Source organism: Drosophila biarmipes, chromosome X (genome assembly GCF_025231255.1).
Source record: "Drosophila biarmipes strain raj3 chromosome X, RU_DBia_V1.1, whole genome shotgun sequence".
Taxonomy (NCBI): domain Eukaryota; kingdom Metazoa; phylum Arthropoda; class Insecta; order Diptera; family Drosophilidae; genus Drosophila; species Drosophila biarmipes.
The window spans coordinates 4,542,464-4,562,919 of NC_066611.1; the positions used below are offsets into that span (position 1 = coordinate 4,542,464).

General features: G+C 41.7%; 7 protein-coding genes across 12 annotated transcripts in view; 3 read left to right on the plus strand and 4 right to left on the minus strand.

Moving 5' to 3' along the window:
* Positions 1 to 923: 923 nt before the first annotated feature.
* LOC108032960 (uncharacterized) lies at positions 924 to 3,009 on the minus strand. Its single transcript, XM_017107031.3, has 4 exons — positions 2,969 to 3,009; positions 2,463 to 2,580; positions 1,953 to 2,315; positions 924 to 1,106 (listed from the first exon to the last, which is right to left on the minus strand). Exons 1-4 carry the CDS (start codon positions 3,007 to 3,009, stop codon positions 954 to 956), a joined length of 675 nt encoding a protein of 224 aa, XP_016962520.3. The 3' UTR covers positions 924 to 953.
* A 530-nt stretch (positions 3,010 to 3,539) lies between these two features.
* On the minus strand, positions 3,540 to 5,794 carry LOC108033210 (uncharacterized). 2 transcript variants are annotated; one of them, XM_017107461.3, is made up of 3 exons: positions 5,691 to 5,794; positions 5,018 to 5,560; positions 3,540 to 4,457 (listed from the first exon to the last, which is right to left on the minus strand). In XM_017107461.3, the coding sequence occupies exons 2-3, from the start codon at positions 5,504 to 5,506 to the stop codon at positions 3,855 to 3,857; spliced, it is 1,092 nt and encodes a 363-aa protein (XP_016962950.1). In that variant the 5' UTR covers positions 5,507 to 5,560; positions 5,691 to 5,794; the 3' UTR covers positions 3,540 to 3,854. The 2 variants fall into 2 exon arrangements, with proteins under 2 accessions (XP_016962950.1, XP_050745779.1); XM_050889822.1 differs by lacking the exon at positions 5,691 to 5,794 and having other exon boundaries at positions 5,018 to 5,649.
* A 902-nt stretch (positions 5,795 to 6,696) lies between these two features.
* On the plus strand, positions 6,697 to 7,891 carry LOC108033165 (density-regulated protein homolog). The gene is made up of 3 exons (XM_017107397.3): positions 6,697 to 6,948; positions 7,030 to 7,291; positions 7,635 to 7,891. The coding sequence occupies exons 1-3, from the start codon at positions 6,829 to 6,831 to the stop codon at positions 7,820 to 7,822; spliced, it is 570 nt and encodes a 189-aa protein (XP_016962886.1). The 5' UTR covers positions 6,697 to 6,828; the 3' UTR covers positions 7,823 to 7,891.
* LOC108033164 (DNA-directed RNA polymerase III subunit RPC9) lies at positions 7,534 to 8,832 on the minus strand. The gene is made up of 4 exons (XM_017107396.3): positions 8,777 to 8,832; positions 8,592 to 8,706; positions 8,375 to 8,527; positions 7,534 to 8,308 (listed from the first exon to the last, which is right to left on the minus strand). Exons 1-4 carry the CDS (start codon positions 8,782 to 8,784, stop codon positions 7,904 to 7,906), a joined length of 681 nt encoding a protein of 226 aa, XP_016962885.1. The 5' UTR covers positions 8,785 to 8,832; the 3' UTR covers positions 7,534 to 7,903.
* A 283-nt stretch (positions 8,833 to 9,115) lies between these two features.
* Positions 9,116 to 10,796, plus strand: LOC108033163 (GATOR complex protein NPRL2). Its single transcript, XM_017107395.3, has 3 exons — positions 9,116 to 9,444; positions 9,506 to 10,012; positions 10,142 to 10,796. Exons 1-3 carry the CDS (start codon positions 9,268 to 9,270, stop codon positions 10,694 to 10,696), a joined length of 1,239 nt encoding a protein of 412 aa, XP_016962884.1. The 5' UTR covers positions 9,116 to 9,267; the 3' UTR covers positions 10,697 to 10,796.
* LOC108033166 (ketimine reductase mu-crystallin) lies at positions 10,782 to 12,240 on the minus strand. The gene is made up of 4 exons (XM_044093228.2): positions 12,144 to 12,240; positions 11,250 to 12,042; positions 10,992 to 11,189; positions 10,782 to 10,908 (listed from the first exon to the last, which is right to left on the minus strand). The coding sequence occupies exons 2-4, from the start codon at positions 12,040 to 12,042 to the stop codon at positions 10,820 to 10,822; spliced, it is 1,080 nt and encodes a 359-aa protein (XP_043949163.1). The 5' UTR covers positions 12,144 to 12,240; the 3' UTR covers positions 10,782 to 10,819.
* Positions 12,241 to 17,926: 5,686 nt separating this feature from the next.
* LOC108033184 (atrophin-1) overlaps positions 17,927 to 20,456 on the plus strand; it is a 36,893-nt gene continuing 34,363 nt past the window's right edge. For 3 of the 5 annotated variants that reach the window (XM_017107426.2, XM_044093351.1, XM_044093350.1), the window contains exon 1: positions 19,974 to 20,229. The gene's annotated coding sequence lies outside the window, so the exon portion shown is untranslated. Of the gene's footprint in view, positions 18,392 to 19,973; positions 20,230 to 20,456 lie in introns of those variants that run through there. The other 2 variants (XM_044093349.2, XM_050888671.1) reach the window with 1 other exon arrangement.

Consider the following 20,456-nt stretch of genomic DNA (forward strand, 5'->3'; position numbering starts at 1 on the left):
AGTTCTGGCAATCTTAGAAATTGCTAACACCTAATTTATTAATCACACATTTCATTATAGGGAATGATTATTGGGTTTTTCAAGGGCATCCTAAAATGATATTTTTTCTTTTTTAACCATTTAAAATGGAGTATGTTATGAGATTTATCTCATTTATATATTGAGTCATTCATTAAACCCAAAAGATTCAAATGCTGCATTTAAATAGAGCTGTCGCAATCTTAGAGATACTTTACGCTGCTAATCACACATTTCATTAAAGTGAAAATGTTACTTAATTGGGCACCGAGTACTAAAGATGACCGATGGAAAAGTATACAAATATTAGCAGCCTTAGGTTGCTTAACTCGCGCCCCCACATGATTCACATGACAGATGCAAACCACGTGCACTTAACCATTCGTTTAATAAGAAAACCCGGTGAACCCGAACGAGCAAACATTGTAAATTTTCCGAGATCTGCAGAGTCAGGTTGGCGAGGGGAAATCACCTTATATGGCGGAATCGTCACGCGCAATTGCGAATGAGTTCAGTGAATTTGGACGTTGGGGAGAGTGCTGAATGCGATGGAAGATGGACTGGAGGCGGAGGCGGAGGCGGAGGCAGCTGTGCGCTGGGCATGGCGCCGCATCAGATCTTTCGGCAAATACCAGAAGGGGATTACTGGGCTAAGTTCCCATTTCGAGTGCGCGGCTTATCGCCAGCGCCACCAGAAATAGCCAAAAAACTGACTGAGGAAGAGTAGGCGTTTCGGGCAGTCTGTTTCTGTTTCGAGTGCATGAATATGAAATATTTCCCTTTATTTGCAAATCATTTAGTTAGAGCCGTAAGCGGTGGGACGCGCCATTGAAGCCGAGCAAACACCACCGAATCAGGCCATAATAGCGGAGCAGCCGCGTCCATAAACTTGGCAAACAGCGGCGTCCAGTGTCAGGGTCCACTCCGGCTCCCCCTCAGTTGATGTAGACCTTGAAGAAGAACACGACGCAGGTCTTCAGGTCCCCGGAGCTCAGGTGGACCACTGCCTTGAGGTCCCCAGCGATGTCCGCGAGGGGCATGTTCCTCACAAACTCGTGGTTGCTCACGTTGCTCAGGGTGTAGACGTGCTGGGAGGCGGGCAAAAATAGTACAGATACTCGTGAAAATATTTAACGTCTTAATTAGCTAATTTTACTTCAGCGATTCGAACATTTCAACTCAAACACCTTGTACATTATTCGTGTGAAATTATAATGATAAGGTACAATTGTAATTTCGATTATGATTAAAGAATGAGGGATGAATAAAAACTAACTAACGTTTAAGATATATCAAAAAAACAAACATTTTAAGGCTAGTTAAATACGACATTTTGTTCCTTTACCCAAATGATACAAAGGAATAAGATTTTTAAAAACCGAATAATATCGAAAATATATTTACAAACAAATATTTAAAAGCTTGTTAAATTCAAAAGTATATTCCTCAACCTAAATATATAATTATGCAAGGGACTAGAATTTTTTGAATTAAATAATGTTGAAAATATGGGTAACAAAATATTTAAAAGGTTCGTTAAAACATTTTGTTCTCAAATACATAATTATCTAGAAGGCTATTATTTTTTGAAAATTAATAATGTTAAAATATATAAAAAAAATATTTTAAAGGTTGTTCTTTGATCAAAATTTATAACTATCCATAGGGAATTTTTAAAATTATATTATGTTGAAGATATAAGTAAAAAAAAATATTTAAAAGCTTAATAATAAATAAAAATTTATAATTAATAATTTTTTGTTTCCCTACCCTAAATATATCTGTTTAAAAGGCTAAGCTTTTCTAAATTAAATAATTTTGATTTATACGTAACTATACACAAATATTTAAAATAAAAAAAACAATAACATTTTGCTCCCTAATATAAATAAATAAGTTCACTCCTTTACTTTCGTGGTTATTTAGAAACTTACCCCCTTTCCCGGAGGACAAATCAACTCTTCCTTGGGGATGTTTTTAAAAAGGGGATACCAGAGCTCGCGAGGATTGGTCAAGGTGTTGCACAAGCTGTCCCGTTTCAGGGCAAGGGGAGTCGGCAGCCATTGGCTCCGCTCCCAGCGGAACACGTCGACCTCCATGCCAATTGATCCACTTGGCACATCCATCAGCACCTTGATATCGCCGTTGTAGTACAAAGTCTCCAGATCGTCGGCCACTTCGAAGGTCAGTCCGCTTACGTCCAGGACCTGTCGAATCGGTATATTGCCCTTGTCTTCCTCAGCGTCGCAAATGATGTCCATGGTCTTCTCATCGCCGATTACCTCGTATGTGGTGCTCTAAGTATTAGAAAATAAAACATATAGATTTATTAAAAACAATTTGGTTATTTTCTTTAAATTTATATTCGTTATCTCTTTAAGAACAAAATAAAAATGCAAGAATACACATCCTATAGAAAGAAAGATTCCTAAACCTACTTTTACCCGACTTCCTTGTAGGAGTTGCAGGATGCAGAGCATGCCAATAATCCCGCCGATCCAGTGCTCCATTTCGTGGCTTTGGAAGATCTCCGGCAGCTGCAACAATTTATAGAGCCCTCCACTAATTGACCATCAATTAGCCAACGCCGTTCGCATTGTTTTACTAATTGTCAAATTAAGTTGTAAATATTTTGTGTAATTGCCGATGCAGATACTCAGAAATGCGATTCAGATTCACCGATCGTAGCACCCTCGACAAATAAAAAACAAAAAAAAAACAGATCAAAGCACAGTGAAATCGACAAAAGGCGGAGAATCAGCATTCGGCGGGCGTATTCCGGAAGGTCGGAGCCCGGATTCGTCCGGAAGTGGGTCGCCGTCTCAATGGAACACCCATGTGCCCATCATGTACACCTACATCACGCATACGTCGTGTGCGCCTGCGGGACGACGAGTGCGACTGGCCAATAAAAAAAGCAAACGCACTTGACCCTGGACAGCCGACCGACTTGGGCTTGGTTCGCGTTTGCCGATTCTGTTTGTAGGCCATGGCTGCCGTAAAATATCAAAATCGGGCCGCCACACGACGCCCGCTATCCGAGTTATCCGATAACGGAGAGCCTCTTCGCAATGGCCATAAAGCGCAAACAAGGCAAGAGCCAGAACAGCAGCAAAAACGCGTGGCCACTGCTCGTTTTTATGGCCTGGGAGTGGAACGGAGTCTTCCGGCACAGTAGCATACTTATGGGATGTGCTCAAAGCCTACCAAAGGTACAACCCAAAGTTATCAGCGTCTGCATTCAAACATTAGTCTTAATCTACTTATTCAACATTTACTATCTTAAAAATTAAACTTTTAATTAGTCTTACAGTTTATATTACAAAGTTTTAGTTATAGATTGCCATTTATAAGCTTTTAAAATTAAATGATCAATAAAAACATAAATCATTATGTGAATAAGAACTACTTTTTTATATTATAAGAATGTTTTTAATTTGTAGGTATTTGCATTTCTCTTTAATGCCTTTAGTTATTTAGTTTACTTACGAATAGGTTGGAATTGTTCTAACAACTTGAAATGTTTTTGGAATATTTTATACAGTCCGTCATTATATTACAGACTTTTGAAAACATTTCTATTTTGTACATTATTAAAATACACAGAAATTCACATTGGCGTGGACATATTCCTCAGCTGAAGTGCCAATTTAACATTGATTTACGATTCTAAATGCAATTACAAAACAGCATTTTCCCTGTAGAATGTGTGCGAAAACGAACTTAAGATTTATAACTTCTTTTAAAATTATCACGTGTGGTTCTCAGGATTGTCTTTGATGTATGACCTAACTAAAATTTATATGTAAACACTTTGGCGTGTTGATAGTATTGAATCAGTCTGTTGGATGGTTTATGGCAGCACTCGGGGCCTCTGGGATTGGCTTTCCGAAGAGCAGGACTTTGGCCGGAATGGACTTGCAACCAGACGAGCGAGCATCGCTCCCCCTGATTATCTCCTCAATATGATCGTCATCCAGCTGCACCTTTGCAATCTTTGCTTCTCGGTGAATGCAGTCCACCAGATGGTCGGGTTCCAGGGCAGCGTAGGTGATAACATGGGTGCCTGGCAGTTGCTTCAGGGTCTCCATTTCTTCCTCATAGTACTCGTCGGCTTGCAGGCGATTCACGCTGAAGATGAGCACCACCGTCAACTGTTTCAGGTGCGGCTGCTCGGTTCTGTTGGCGATTTCCTCGTGCCCCTTGATCAGTTTACTGATGACAGGCACATACTCGGCATCCTTGGGAAGCATGTTGTCAATCAGGATAAGGTTCCGGCCGCAGTAAACGAGATGGGACAGCATGCTCTGCACACGGAGCACGGACCGGCCGCCGGCCCATGATAGGGTCTTGACATTTTCAGGCCATGGAAAATGATCACGCAGTTTGTGCGCCGTGAAGCTCTTACCCACGCCAGAGGAGCCCACCAAAGCGATGATCTGGTTGAGGAAAAATAAAGGAATACTATAAGACAAACATTACAAAGCGAAGTTTTGGTACATAACAATAAAGAAGTTCTAAAATATTTTAAATATGCCTAATAGATTTACCAACTATCGTGTTTTCATTTAGCCTGTGACTTAACTATTTAAATGCCTATGTCTTCTTTTCTGATCAAGTTTAGATACCAAACAAACGACGACCACATAGAGGGAACATGTACCTAATTGATTGCGAACATCTTACTGATTTTAGTTGACCATTTTTGATATAGGCCACTAGGTATTAACTTATGAGCCATAATGGGCATAGGAAAGATTTGGTCTGGTATGTGTAGTTACTACTTCATTAAGGATCTGTTTGAGTTCAAACTAGAAAAGGTTCCTATCCACGATGCTTCTGACTATGAGACTTCGTGACTTAGTTAAGGTTGTACACTAAACAATTTAAAACTTTGATATAGACAACCAAGTAACAACCGTCATGGGAATGGCCTGGTCAGGATGATCTTATGGCAGGGCAACTGCTATGTAAAGAGTCACAAGTCCCCGTAAGTCACCTGGCGATTGGGGCTGTCCAGAGCTAGTTCCAGCTGGTCCAAGGCCTGCTCTTGGTGCAGAATGTGGGGCCGGGCGTGCGAGACGATGTTGCCCAGACGCTGGGAGCGATCGCAGTAGTTGTCCCGGTTGTGGACGATCGAGTGGTACTGGTTGGCGTAGCTCTCCAGGAATCCGCCGACCGTCGGCGAGTTTTCGTTGAACTGCAGGCACAGACCCAGTCCTACACAGACAAGGAGGACGATGGATCCCCAGGTCCACAAGGGCAGCTTCTTGCGCGTCCCGGACATATCCGGCTCCTGGTCGCGGCGTGACCGCTTCCTACCGCCCCGGTCGGCGACAATCAGGCGTCGGAGGCGCTTTTGCAGCAGACTGTTGCCCGCTCTCCAGGTCTTGGGGGATTCGTGGTTCGAGTCCCGCCGTCTGCCGGATCGCGTCCTGGTCTTGTGGAGCGCCTGGACACCCTGGCTTGGAGTTTTGTCTGTGGCCATATATAAACACTTACTCCCGCTTTGCGGTAACAGATTTTGTGAGTTTGGTACAAACTTGTGGAAAAGATAAGAAATTTATGAAATAAAAGCTGGGTGTTCACAAAATGGGAGCTGTTGTCTGTCAGAAACTGCTAGAACCGTATTTATCTACAACTATAGGAAAATATTAGCCTACTTTACTCACTTTTTTGGAAAACAGCGATCTCAACCGGCGAATTATTTTAAATGCTGCCTCATAGTGTGGCCGTTTTTAGGAATTTTTCCATACGGTTTTTTGTGTGAAGTTCCAGTATTTTTAATAAAATGTATTAAAACTTTATAAATTATTTGGGCTATTCCCTCAACTGTTGAGCTACTGAATTTCTGCCATCAAATTAAAAAAAAAATATCCTTACAAACTCTTTTTCAAACAATTAAGCAATCCAACACCCAGATAGTGTTAAATTGTTGAATACTAGATTTGTCACCCCATTTTACAAAAAGGCTTTGGTAACTCTGTGACATTATTGTTTCACCAGAAAGCACCCACCCATTCATTCAGACATACATATAACTTGATTTATCAAAGAGGTGAAATATTTTATATTTTTTGTAAATTGTAAACTGAAGCTGTAATAGAAAAAAGTGAGCGAACTTGCTAGCTTTGAAATTGAGAATCAAAAAAGTTTATTTAACACTAACACATTGGCAGCCTTCGATAGAAGCCACCATGCTGAGTTTCTGATAATGGGAAGTCCACTTTCTGACAAAGTTACTCATACACTTTGCTTATATATAAAGTACACAAATCTAACAATGTTTCCACAATTTTTTTATTTGAAAAAGGTGACAACTCCGCTTTTCAGCAAATCAGCCTCGTGATAGTGAAATTATTCAATTTTTTTGAAAACTGAGGATGTATAGAGCACCTGATAAACAGCTTACCAAAATTCAACCGTTTTGGGATATCCTATATGATGAACAAGAGCGTACAAAAATAAAATCATCCAAACAACTACTTTAATATTTACAACATTTTTAGTAATTTTAAAATATAAAAATACTGATCAAAATATAATACGATATATGTATTATAGTATTACAAGAAGAGCTTGTATTCTTGTATTGACTTCGCCCGCACAGATATTGTGACTCCCGCGAATACCCCTATTTTTCGGTGGTATATTTATGTACCCACTCAGTATATTTTTCCCGCCGAATCGGAAACGGCCAGCTTGCGTTGAAAATCATCTGTCGTCTGTCTTCTTCGTCCTGAACTCTCAATATATTGTAATATTAAAATAATCTCGAAGCGTTAGCCAGTCAATCCGATCCGATACGCAATGACGAACGAGGACGTGGGCACCAACAGCGTCGCCGACCGCCTGCAGGTCGGTCCGCGCGAGGGCGTCACCTATCCGATCCAGATGAAGTACTGCGGCCACTGCACGATGCCCATTGAGGTGAGTTAGCTGAAGGAGCCTGGGGAAAATCCATATTTCCTGCGCACCCACACGTACTGACATTCTGCCCCATATCCGCAGTACTGCGAGTACTATCCTGAGTACGAGAAGTGCAAGGACTGGCTGGAGCGCCACATGCCGGACGACTTCGAGCGCCTGAAGATCGAGGAGGAGGCGGCCGCCGCCGACGGAACGGATGACGACAAGAAGCGCCAGAAGCGCGGCGGCAAGGGACTGCTGCGCGTCAAGAAGAAGGAGGACGTGCCCAAGCGCATCTGCGTCTCGCGGGCGGCCCGTGGCAAGAAGAAGTCTGTGACCGTGGTCACAGGGCTGAGCACTTTCGGTGGGTCTAGTTGCCAGTTTAAAAGTATTATTAGACAGTCAATTAGGACCTCTACGGTTTCATTCAACAAATCCTACTGGGAGCTGGGACCAGCCCCTTTTACCGGCTCCCTTACTTTTCCATAAATCCTATAAAATGTGGAAGCAATAGTACCTTCCCTATAAGACCTATCATTTTATTAAATTTCTCCAAAAGACGCTCGGTTTTTAACAACTTATTACCATTTTAATTGCATCCAAGTATTTGATTTTAAAGTCATTTATTGTACCAAAAGAAGCACAGGTCTTCTCATCGTATTATTATCATCTATCGCCTCGATTAATAACTTCCCCGACCTTTCCAGACATTGATCTCAAGGTGGCCGCCAAGTTCTTTGGCACCAAGTTCGCCTGCGGCTCTTCGGTGACCGGCGACGACGAGATCGTTATCCAGGGCGATGTCAAGGACGACCTGTTCGATGTCATACCCGAAAAGTGGGCCGAAATCGACGAGGATGTCATCGAGGATTTGGGCGATCAGAAGCGAACTTAAATAAATTAATCAATTTTTTAGCTTATTTTATACGCTACTTCAAACATAAAAATGAAACGTTTAACGTGATGAGGTTTTGAGTTATTTAGTTGGCTGCTCCTGGAGGATTTCTGCATCTGCTTCAGTTGACTCTGCTGTTGAAGGAGCAGTATCTGCGGGCGGATCAGTTTCCATTGCTTGGGGAGCAGCTTCGGTTGCAGGGGGAGCAGTTTCTGTTGCAGGGGAAGCAGTTTCTGTTGCAGGGGGAGCAGGTTCTGTCGCTAGCGGAGCAGTTCCAGCCGCTAGAGTGGATTCAGCCGTTGAATTGTTCTTAGCTCGCTTGCCAGATTGCTTGCCCGCCGTCTTCCCAGTTGCCTCTGCTGGCTTTTCAGCCGGGGTCTCCTTGACGGCGTCCTTAGTTTCTCCGCCATGGAAATGCTTGTAGCTCAGCTGGATTATCTTCTCGTTCTCCTCATCAGTAAGTGGTGCCTTGTTGTCGTCGATGAGCTGGACAGGTTGGAGAAGTTTATTAAAGGAAGATGACTTAAATATATATCCCATGCCAATCCTCACCAGCTGCGTGTGAAGAGCACTGGTTGGCGGATCGTTGATCATTTGCAGGATCTCGTGGGACTTTAGTCGGTAGGAGGAAAGGTCCTTCACATAGTTGACGATGTTCTCGCGGGTTTGGGTTTTGCAGGGCGACTCCTCCAGATACTGTAGTGCCTGGGCAATTAAACTCCGGGTCAATTGCGCTCATGGAGGTGCGTATTTTGAAAAATCAACAAACCTCGTAGGTAACCGTGGCCAAGTTACGCATGCCGAACTTCTTCTTCGTGCTCTTGATTTTCTGCAGAATCTGCATCACCTCCAGGTTGGTGAGATACGAGAATGTGGGGTTGATCCTGAATTGGGGCAAAAAGATAAGGATATAATTCTCTAATTAGTGGGGGAAAAAAGAAAAACAAATCTCACGTTTCCATTTTTGAGTCGGCAAGTTCTAGTGTGACCACACGACGGGTGTTGAAATATTCCACACAAGCAATACAAAGCAAGTAAGAGCTGAATAATTTTAAGATTAAAACAATTAAAGAAAATGCGGTTCATTAATTTTCCATTTGCAAAATTTTGTAAAATATTTTTAGTGTTCTTTTGATAATTTTCAAATTTATACCAGTTAATTTGCGCAAATAATTAATTAAAAACGATTTGCTCAAATCAAAGTAAATACTGTGGCCTACCTATGGTATATTCTAGTATATTTGTGCGAGCCCCGTTGACGGTCACACCACAGAGGCGTCGTGTTTAACAGCGTAGTGCATAACAGCGAATTCCGCCACTGTTATTGGAGTTGTGACACCTGCTGTAAAGCGCCCAGGGGTGAATCTCGGTGCCTTGGAGTTACAGTTGGCTGCGGATGCAGGTAGAGGATGCGGATGCGGTGATACTCGGATCCAGCGCACAGCATGCATTCCCACACGAACGAGACAGCAGAGACGGCGGTAACGGCGGGCGCGGTCACGAATGCAGCAGGAGGATCGGGAGCGGGAGGCGGAGGAGCACATGGCAGCACGGAGGGCAAGATTCGGTGCATCTTCCTCAGCGAGTTCCATGCCACGGCGGGCTGCAAGATTAGCTGCCAGGTGAGCCGCTTCCCAGGCGCATTGTCCGATAAGATAATCCAATACAATCCACGGCCCTCAGGTTCCCGATAACTACATATCCAAGGATGTGTTCGATGCCATCAACGTCTACATCATACCCAAGCAGCACCTGCAGCGCTGCATCCTCACCGTCAACGCCATGGACGTGAAGATCGTCGGCTATCCGGTGGGCATCCAGGATCAGCAGAAGTATGCCCGAAACGCATTCCTTTTCAATCTGTGCTTCGTCTGCGATTCGCGGGCCAGGAGCGTTCAGTACGAGCCGGTGGTCAAGAAGCTGTCCGAGTACCTCATCATGATGGAGGAGGAGTCCTGCTTCCTGTCGCGCGAGGACGACAAGCGCCGGCTGCAGAACATCTTCGAGACCGTCCTGCGCGACCTCAACGAGCGCAAGGTGGCCACCATTGTCGAAGGCGACAACACCATTTACCTGAAGATCGTCATGCACAAGCCCGATCCGCCGCCGGTCAAGGACCACATGGTGCCCCTGCTGCTAGCCAATCTGCGCGACGCTCCGCTGGACAACTGGGACCTGACCACGCAACAGGTGCGGCACTTGGTTTAGAGTTAACGCTGGCAGGCTTGATACCCCTGGGAGTACCCCTAGTCATATTATTCCTCGCTTTACCTCGCACAAAACACGTTATATCATTGGACTTCATTGTTTCCCCGCTAGATTCTTCCCTATATCAACGGAATCAATCACGTTGCCCGGATCGCCGCTGAAGCGGACGTGGAAACGGATCTGGTGAAGTCCTGCATCCAGAACCTGGTCTACTACGGCGTCGTCCAGCTGCTGCCCATCCTCAAGTACAGCAACGTCTACATGACGCAGAACCTGAAGCATCTCATCCAGAGTGCGTCGCTGAGCGGCGCCTGCCGAAAATACGTGGCCCTGCGTCCGGACAAGACGTTGCCCAGTGTGCAGCGGATTTTCCAGTTCTACGCCTCGATGACCCACGGCGTTACCCTGCGGGCCATCTGCCAGCGACTGAGCCCCCAGCACCACAACATCGATGAGCGGCGCATGGTGATCTTCGGGCTGCAGCACCGGTTTATCCGCTGCATCCACAAGTACCCGGTGTTCACGGGCTCGGTGCCTTCCGGGCGGCAGAAGATGTACACCGGGCTGATCAGCTTCGACGAGATCTGCTGCAAGACGGGCCTCTCGCCCTGCACCATCGAGCGGGACATCGAGAAGGATACGAATGTGACTGTGATCTGGAAGTGACGACGGAGGGGACGTCCGGGTTTGTTGTAGCTTGTAGGCGAACCGATTGTTATGTTTCCAATAGCTTTTTTATATACACATATATACACATGAAAGGTTATCGAGCCAGTGGTTTGAGTTGGGCTAATCCTGGGCTTGGTTTTCCAGCTCGGCGCTCGAGAGGATGGCATCCTGCACCGCCTGGGCCACACAGGCGTCCTCCGAGGCCATGCCTGAAGGTAACATATAAGTTTGAAAAAGACAGAGATAGCTATAAATTCTAAGGTGCTAATTAAGAAAAACAATCGACACGCACCCAATGATTGGAAGATGGAGATGTCCGCTTTTCCGGGAATGTTACCGTTGAGGATGATGGCACCCACCTCAGCGTTGATAGGGCCTGGAAGACCCACCAACTCGGCCTCGGCATTGGCATAGCAATCCACATAGATCTTAGCCTGGCGGTAGATATCGGGACTCACCTCAGAGAAGTGGATTTCGCCGGCACCGACAGCTGAAATCGGAGGTTTGAAAAGGTAAATATCTTAAAGTCTATCCAAAAACGTGTACTCACTGTTAATGTGAACGCTTTGTTTGCCTTTCAGATACTCAAGGTGGACGAGCGGCTCCTTGGAGTAGGTGGCCACGCAGATGACATCAGCATCCTGGCAAGCTTCCTTGGCACTTTGGCAAACTGCTATCTCTGTTTCGGTCTCGGTGCCCAGTTCCCGCTGCAGTTGCTCCTTCAAGTTATGGGCTTTCGCCTCCGTGCGATTGTACAGACTGAGTTGCTTCACCCGGAAGTTGGCACAAAAAGCGGCGGCATGGAGTTGCCCTTGTACACCACAGCCCACGATGGCCACGTTGATCTTCTTCTCCGCCTCGGCTTGCGGACCAAAACGTCGGAAGTACAGATACTTGGTGGCCACCAGGGAGGCGGAAACAGTGCGCCAGGTGGTCAAGTCCGTGCCCTCCATAATCGCCGATAGTTGACCGGTTTCGTTGTCGAAGAGCAGGACGTGGGCATGGATGCTGGGTAGCGGGGGACTCCGCTGGGAGTTGGACGAGAACGAGGTCACCAACTTGCAGGCCAGTGTGGAGCGGGAATCTCCAGGGGATCCCCTCGAGCCCAGGCTGTAGTCTCCCACAAAGGCGGGCATGGTTAGCAGAACCTTGCCAGGCTCCTTGCCACAGGCGGTGAAACTCCTCTTCGGTTGGATGGCATAGGAGGAGGAGGTGCTGAGTCCCAGATCCTGGGACTTAACTACGGCCTTGAGCGCCGACTCCACTGCTTCATTGACCAGCGGCCAGGTGAGAAAGCGGCGGACTGTATCCGCATTGTAATAAACTGGCGAACTACCGCTCATCTTTGTGGGGAAATAACTTTATAAATAGGGTATCTTCAAGGCTTTTCACGTTTTATTTATGTATATCTTTCTTTTTAAATTTTAATCTATCTAATATTTACGTCGTTAGGGCAGTAGAGTTTAAAAGATAGCTTTTATAAAATGAGGTTGTTACTGGTACTCCTAAAGATTAAAGATCAGCTGACCAGTGATGCTAGTTTGAGTGGAAAAACTGGTTGTTAAACAACTATTGAAAAAAACTAAACTTTTTGAACTGTCTTAAACAGTGTGTAAGTTTTACAATAAAAATGGTGTTTTGAAATTGTGGTTTCAAAAATGTTTGGATAAAGAAGCCAATTTCCGCTGAAATTCTGGCAGCACTGTTGGATTGATCACAAAAATACTAAAAAATACCGTGACTTTGTTGAACTGTGGAATTTCGGTAAAACTTGAACCTATTAATTAAAAAATAAATAAAGTAATAGAAGTGGGGCTTAATAAATAAAGTAATAAAAGTGGGGCTTAAGCATTAAAAAAGGATAAGCTACAAAATAATAACAAACATTTTTATAATATTTTTTTTAATTATGGACACAAGTTTTTTGAATACGGAAGGTTGGCGGTCAATTTGAGTGCCCGCAAAAGGGCAAAAAACAAGCCAAAAACCAATTTTCACGGGCGACTGTTTTTCCTCATTTCTAATGCAGTTTTCCCCATTCTTCGGCGTCGCTGGGAAAATGCATTTTCACCGCACGCCAAGGGCGAAACCGCAGCGCGAAAAAGGGAAACCGCTTCTGTCAACGGCTTTATCGCGCTGAAATAATTCTCGCAAACAGCTGGAAACTGAACCACATCCACATCCACGTCCACTCCAAGCCAATTGAAAACCCCAGCCAGCGACACGAAAGTGAAAAGCGAATGCACTTTTCCGCGGCTGCGGCTGATAGGAAAAATTAATTTATGCCCCGCCATTGTTTTGGCCTGGGCCATTTTATTTTCCCAGCTGCTAATTCAAATTTTGACATAATTTCTTCACTGTTCGCCTCCGTCGCCTGCTTTCTCGCCTTTGTCCCAGCCAATTTCACTTGACTTGACCTTTGCGCGGGTTTCCATGGGTTTCCATGCACTAGCGAAAAAATCGCCATTCTACATTGTCATTGCGAATTTTGCTGGCTCATTTTGAAAATGCCTATCGATTCTGAATCATTTTCACGGCTAAGATGGGAAGTGCACAGAAAAAAATGTCACCTTACTTTTAAAGGATTCTTCATATGCTTTATAATATATTACGGTGCCTTAGAAGAAACTACTTATTTGTTTTTATTTATTTCCATTTGAAACATGAATTAATAAAGATTTTCCACCCTCTTTTTTAGTTCTTTGAATAATGAATAATATCGTTATTACAAAAAAGTTTTTTGGTTTTATTGATATGTGTAAATCATGTATTAACAACATTGTTTTGACGAATAATTTTTTGTTGTCCTTTTTAAGTATTATATATATGTTATTACCATGGATCCTTAACTATTAATTTCCTTTAGAAATGTTTTTAAAGTTTTCTTAGAACTTTTGACTTTTTTTAGTTTTTGAAATGAAGTACAAATATGATTTTGAAAAATATGGAATTTGTTACCATCGTTTATAAGAACCATTGTTAGGGGTTTCCAAAAAATGATATATTTGCATTAGAATAATAATTTTGACAAATAAATTCAGATTTTCAGAATTTTTTGATTATAATCACAATGAAATTTCCGTGGATCTTTCAGGCCTCCTTTTAGGGATATTTCTAAACTTTTCTCAGTGCATGGGCTTGGGTTTCGGGTGGGTCCGGAGCCTTTTGTTGTGGTTGTGTGGTCGCGGCCTTGGGAATGTGCAGTTGCTGGCTGATTTATATTCGCCCCGGAGTGCCACAAATCAAAGTCGAGCTGCTGCTGCAGCGCTGACTCATTGGAGTGGCTCCCGGTTTGTCGGGCGACCTGTTGCATGCCCCACTCCTGGAACCACCAGAACCAGCAATCGCACCACCGGCAGCACCACTTCTAAGTGTTATGACCTTGCTGGCGGGTAAGTGGCTGGCCATAAATTTTGGCATTGCGCAAAAGCCGCCGCCAGGCCGCTGAAAAAACGCCCCGATTCTGATTTCGATTCCAATTCCAAGCCCAAGAATCCATATCCGAAAAGTGAATTGTCGCCGACGCTTTGAATAAATTGCTAAACGATTTGGCAAGCGCCAAAACTTAATGGCCAAAAAGGATTTCGCCTCGGCGGGCATAAATTTGCGAGCCAAAATCAATGACGAGGCGCACTCTGATCGCATTTATTGGCCAACAGCAGACTTAAGATGTGAATGGATTGGGAGGATACCGACGACGATTAAACTTATTGCACAGTGTAGGTAACTAGTTTTTATATTCATTTATCCCTTCTTTATAGGTTAATTTATTATGATAATTATGATAATTTTTAATGCTAATCAATCACTTTAAAATATATGTTTATGTGTAGACTATAAAGCAACTACATATGTTCAAAGGGGTTTAATAATTTAGTTTTTTATTTAAGGAAATCTGTAATTGTGTTGTTAATTCAAAAATATTGAAATAATAATATTTTACGTCTTGTTTTCGTAAATCCTTAAATAAAATCAGGTCTTAAAGAAATAATTCAAGATTACATTACAATATTTTTAAGATTTATTTATAGCTGTTAAGCGTCTAGTGATTTGAGTTAGCTAATTAAATTTGGAAAAAATTGAAATTTATAAATATAATTAAGGTTTTCAATATTTGGTGATTTATTATGTTGCCTCATCAAACTTTAAATATATTGAATAGTTAAATAGGTTTTTTGCCATACGTTACATTTTAATAAGATCGTTAATCACATCAGGTCTTAAGGAAATAATTATAGTTTATATGTTCCAAAAAATTTTTTTTTTTATTGTTTAGCGTTTTGAGTTAACGAATTAAATTTTTAAACTTTATTTCTAAAACATATACAATAGTTTTATAAATATGTTTTGTGCTCTAAATATTTTAGTGCTTTTGAAATAACTTATAAAGTTTCAAAAGTATTGAATAATTAAATAGTTTTTTGGCTATAGGTATTATTTTAGTAAATAATAAAATCAGGTCTTTAAGAAATGATTTTAGTTTACATTACCTTTTTTGAATGTAGTGTTTTGAGTCTACTAATTAAATTTGAACATTTTTCAAAATGTATTTTATAAACATATGGAAACCATTTCAAAAACTTTAAATAATGCCACACTGAATTCCTAAGACTTAATCCTAAAGCTGCTGAACAGCCACACAATTGTTTATATTTATGCCATTTTCGCTGGCTTTTGAAACTGTAACGGTAACTGTAACTGTAATAGTTATAGTAATAGTAATGGCAAAAGTCTACTGAGCCACACACAGATACAGAACGTTGCCACACCTTTTCTTCGCGGAGCTGGATTTTAATTTTTACTGCCTTATTTTTGCCTAGTCTTTATTTTGTTATTGTTTTAGTGCGCGCCCGCACACTTGGCCAACACAGATACACACTCACACTGGCGCGCGTCGTAGGTTAGAAAAAGGAAAGTCGGCGAACGCGAAAACTCAGAGCCGAAGTTTCGTATTTTGTATTTTGTAGATCAATCTTGGAATGGGTTTGTGCCGTTAGCCGCCGGCGACGTCGTCGCTCACTAAAATGTTGTTTGTCCTTGGAGAATGTGGCAAAAAGATAGAAAAATTGTATGGAAAAAATTGTAAAACTATAATATACATATGCGCACTGTAACCGTTGAAGTGCACAGGCAAAAATTGATCATGGTGCCAGATTTTCATTTACTACTAAAGAACTTTCAAGGGTATAACTTGAAAAATATTATTATAAGCAGCAAACAACTTTAAAATTTGCTTTTGTTCACTGAATTTGGTGGGGAAAAATTCCAGAACAAATTTTGTGTAGCATACTTTTTAACACAATACCGTTCCTAGGACACCTCAAAGGAGGTTTCACAACTGATTAAGTTCTGTCTTGATTATAAGCTAATTAATAATTACTGATTAAGAAGTTTTGGATGTAGGTTATTGAAAATATAATTCATTGATATTTCTTGTTCATTTCACTATTAAAACCTCAAATATTTGAAGAAAATATAAAGTATTTTTTTATATTTAACTTAATTAAGTATATATCACTCTCTACCTCTACAGAAAGTAATTGGTGTAAATAAAAATAATTTTATAAATTATAAATTCATTTAAAGCATACTGTTTTTATATTTTTTAAATTAATTTTATTTTATTTTTTTTTTTATTTTTACATGTATTTGAACTAACTCTTAAGATTAAGATCTATAAGCTAACTAATGGGCTATAAGATCGAGCAACTGGGGACTTTTGCTCGAATGTGGTATAAGTATTTATTTAAGAGTTCTAATTAATTTATGGAAAACAGCTAGTTGCTGGTGCCAATTTTTTCCAGTGCTGAGATATATGTGTGCACACATCTGACAACGGCTATAATTGTGCCGTTATGTTTAGCGTTGGCGCCGCACCCAATGGACTCCACTGAGCTGCCCGCTCCCGCTCCCGCTCCCGTTCCCGCTGCCCTCCTACCTCCTTTCCACCCCCATGACCGCCCCTCCCACCCAATAAAGCCACCCCTTCCCCCCACCCGCCCATCCACCAATTAGATTCGATCGCCAAGTATTATTTCTTGTTATTGTTGTCCAACTCACTGCAGCCATTGCCTTAGTTCGCCTATGTCTAATGATTTCGATTATTGGTTTGTTTTATTTTCCTCCGGTTTGTGGATATTTTTTTCCATTTTACAACTTCCGTCTGTGCACTTTGCGTTGATCATAAAAATGCTAGAATAAAAACCGAATGCAAATAGAAGCTGCAGCAAGTGGAAGTTAGTTAAAAATGTTACCACAATTATTAGACATTTTAATAATGTTATAATATAATAGATATCATAAAACAATTAAACAATCCTGTGAAATTTGCAATTCAAACATTTCAGATTTTGTTTCTAATATATTAAAATTAAAATGTATTTGCATAATGTGAATTTACAGAAATAAATTAATATTTATTAATACAAATTTGACCACAATTATAAAATATTTTTAAAATGTGATAGTATAATTGATATCATAAAACAATTTAAAAATCCTATAAAATTAGCAATTTAAACATTTTAGATTTTATTTTTTATATTTTTGTAGATCGAAATTAATATTTCTTTGGATAATGTGAATTTACAGAAATAAAAAAATATATATTGATAAAAATTTTACCACAATTATAAGTCATTTTTAAAATGTGATAATATAATAGATATCATCAAACAATTTAACAATCCTATAAAATTTGCAATTTAAACATTTTAGATTTTGTTTCTAATATATTTGTAGATCAAAATTAAAATTGTATTTATGAATTTACAGAAATAAATAAATATTTATTAATAATAGAGGTATGTAATATTCTTGACCTCTTAAACTTTTAATAAAATCCTCAATTAGGGTGCTTAAAGCCTCTTAAAATTCGAGCATCCTGGGTTGGCAATAATGTATCTGCGCTGGCCCTTAATAAGACTTTATGGCTGCAATTGCCGCACTTCAACTGCCCGACTCATAGCTGCTCGCCTTTTCGAACGCCCACTGCCCGATCCAGGGCCTAATATTTCAGAGGCCTATGATTAGCATATTCCCCGCCCGAGAGTTTCCCCTCTCGGCCGTGTTTCGTTCCCACTAACTTGGCTTTCAGCCGTTCCACTGGCTCTAAGTCGTTTCGGCCACGATCGGGTCGGTTTTCTTCGTCTGGGCCTTCTCGGCGAGCTCGGTGCGCCTCCAGCCGGGCCTGTCTTTATCAGCCAGTCAGTCAGTGCTGCGCTTTCGGCCAAAGCTGACGAACTTCCTCTGCTCGCCCAAAGCCCGGCCAAAACGGGCAGGAGAATCGCTCAAGACCTGGCGGGTGTGAAGTGAAGTGACTTATGAATTGATCAAATTTATTGCCACCCGATATATGCGGGCAATTCACTTTTTTTGCCAAGATATTTTTCGCTAATGAACGGAGATAATTTAGCTCATTTTTGTACTCCTTTTTGTTTTTGTGAATTAAGTAATGCACGAGTATGAATCGCAGTTTGTACAGCAGTGAAATATGAAATACAATACAGCGGCAGCAGCAGCAAGTAATAATAAAACAAAGCAAAGCGGGAGAAACAAAAATTCTAATATGCAAATTAAATAATTTTGTTTATGGTGCAGTCGAAAGAATTCCAAAAAAAAAGAGTTCCAATACAGAAAAATATTATATGAAAATTGAACCTGTTCTGCTGGAGGCTGGATCCGGCGATTGAGGTAAGCTGATTTATTTTGGCCTAATCATATGCACATTCTCGCATGCGTCGCAATACATCTCCGATATGGAGCCGCTAATGGAGTCGGCTGATCTGATTCCCCATTCTTGTAAGTCAGCTGAGTGACCCCAGGCCCTGGCCGATTTCTGATCTGGTTTGGCTGCAGTTCTGCTACGTTGCGTTGGGCCCGGCTTTGGATTAGCACTAGCTTTGGCCTAAACCCCGAGAGGCGGCCGAAAAACACTTCCGATCCCACCCAACCGCAACCATCTCGGTGGAAGAAAGACGGCCTTGCCCATGAAAGAACCAGAACCCACTACCAGGGCCCTCCTCGTATATGTGCTTTTTAGGGGAGGAAGTCCGGTCGGTCTGAAGGATGAGTGGCGGAACCGAATCAAGGTCTTGGTCTGCATAAAAACTGAGAATACTTTATTGTTTTTTAGTAAAGTTATTTTATTGTTTAGGTTTGAGAAATAGTACGTTTGGCCTTAAAGAGTGATCGAGTGGCGGAGTTAAAGTCAGGTATTGGACTCTTTAAATACTGATCAGTATCAGTTTTACATTAATATATTTTAATTTGAGGAATAGCACGCTGCACTTTGAAGGATGATAAAATGGATCTATAAAATCGGATATATTTTTACATTTGAAAGTTGGAGAATATACATTTTTCTTTGACCATTAATTTGAAAAAATACAATGATACAATTAACCAGTAAATATATGTCTCAAAAACCGTTGACATACTTCCTTTTCTAAAATATAAAATAATATTACCTTATAAATGGTTTGTCGACCCAGGATTTAAGCAACAACAAAATGCTTATTACTGTACCATTTGGGGATCATTAAACCTCATCCATAAACACTAGTTTACTTCCCTAAATTTACTTTTCAAAATAAATTTATTTTATTTTAAGCAAAGTACAAAATGGATACAAATTTAAAGATATTTTATAACAAAATCGTTCTCTAACTACACCCATAGTCATTATGAAATATAATTTATATATAATTTCTACCACTCTTTGGGATCCCTCTTGCTGACGGGCCATAGGCCTTTCAATCTTTGTTGCGACTTCAATGTTCCTGAACACCTTCCTTACGTATGGTCTTCGTACTGGGGTTGCCCCATCGCTTGCCCAACTCTCGGCTCCATCCAGTGGAGTGGAAAAGGGACGCGCAGTGACCACAAGTTGGCAGCCTTGCGGCATTAAAGAGCGTTTTAAGCACTCACCTCTTGACCCGACCCAGTTCCATATGTCACAAAAGAACAGCGTCAGTCGGCGGTCGCTGCTCGTTGGTGTTGCCTCCACTCCTCCGTTTGGGACACCCTGAGCCCTCGCCTGCTCCCAAATAAATTCAAGACCCCGGTCGCGCCGATCCATATGCGCACAAAGCAAATTGCATTAACATTTAGGCCTACGCGCAGTGCCGCAGTGCCGCCCACTTCGCGGCTGTGCCGCAGCAAAAGTGCCATCCCACCCGTTCCCCATTCCATTCCGCTCGTTCCCCGTTCCACGCGCGTCGTTCCGCCTGTGCTTTATCAGCACGCCGACTCCGAGCGATCAGTCGCCATTCAAAGTGCGCGCTGTGCGGAGCAATTTTAAGTCGCTCGAGCGTCTCCGACGGCGGCTCTTTTGAAAACAACGCGAATTTCGGATATTATCATTAAATATATATCGAGCAAAACGACTAACGGCACTGGGCATGCACTGCCTATAAATGTGATTTTACCAGCCACAAAGCTGTGCTTTTTTTTGGGTTTATTTCGCCGATCGGTCGTTAATACACAAAAACAAGGTGCATCCAGTGAAACAAGCCATAAATTAGCAAAAGGTATGCGTAATACACATAAGAGTGATGATGATGCAGGCCGAAAATTAGCCACTTTATATGGACGCAGTGTTGTGTGCTTGTGAAAGTGATGGCAACCTTTTCAGAATTCAAAAACAAAACATTACAGTCCCTGGTTGGATAAAAAATGTGTCAGTAATACAACAAACACAACTGATATTTAAACAAAAGAAAAATCATTTTTTGGACTTTTTAACTTTGAAATATGG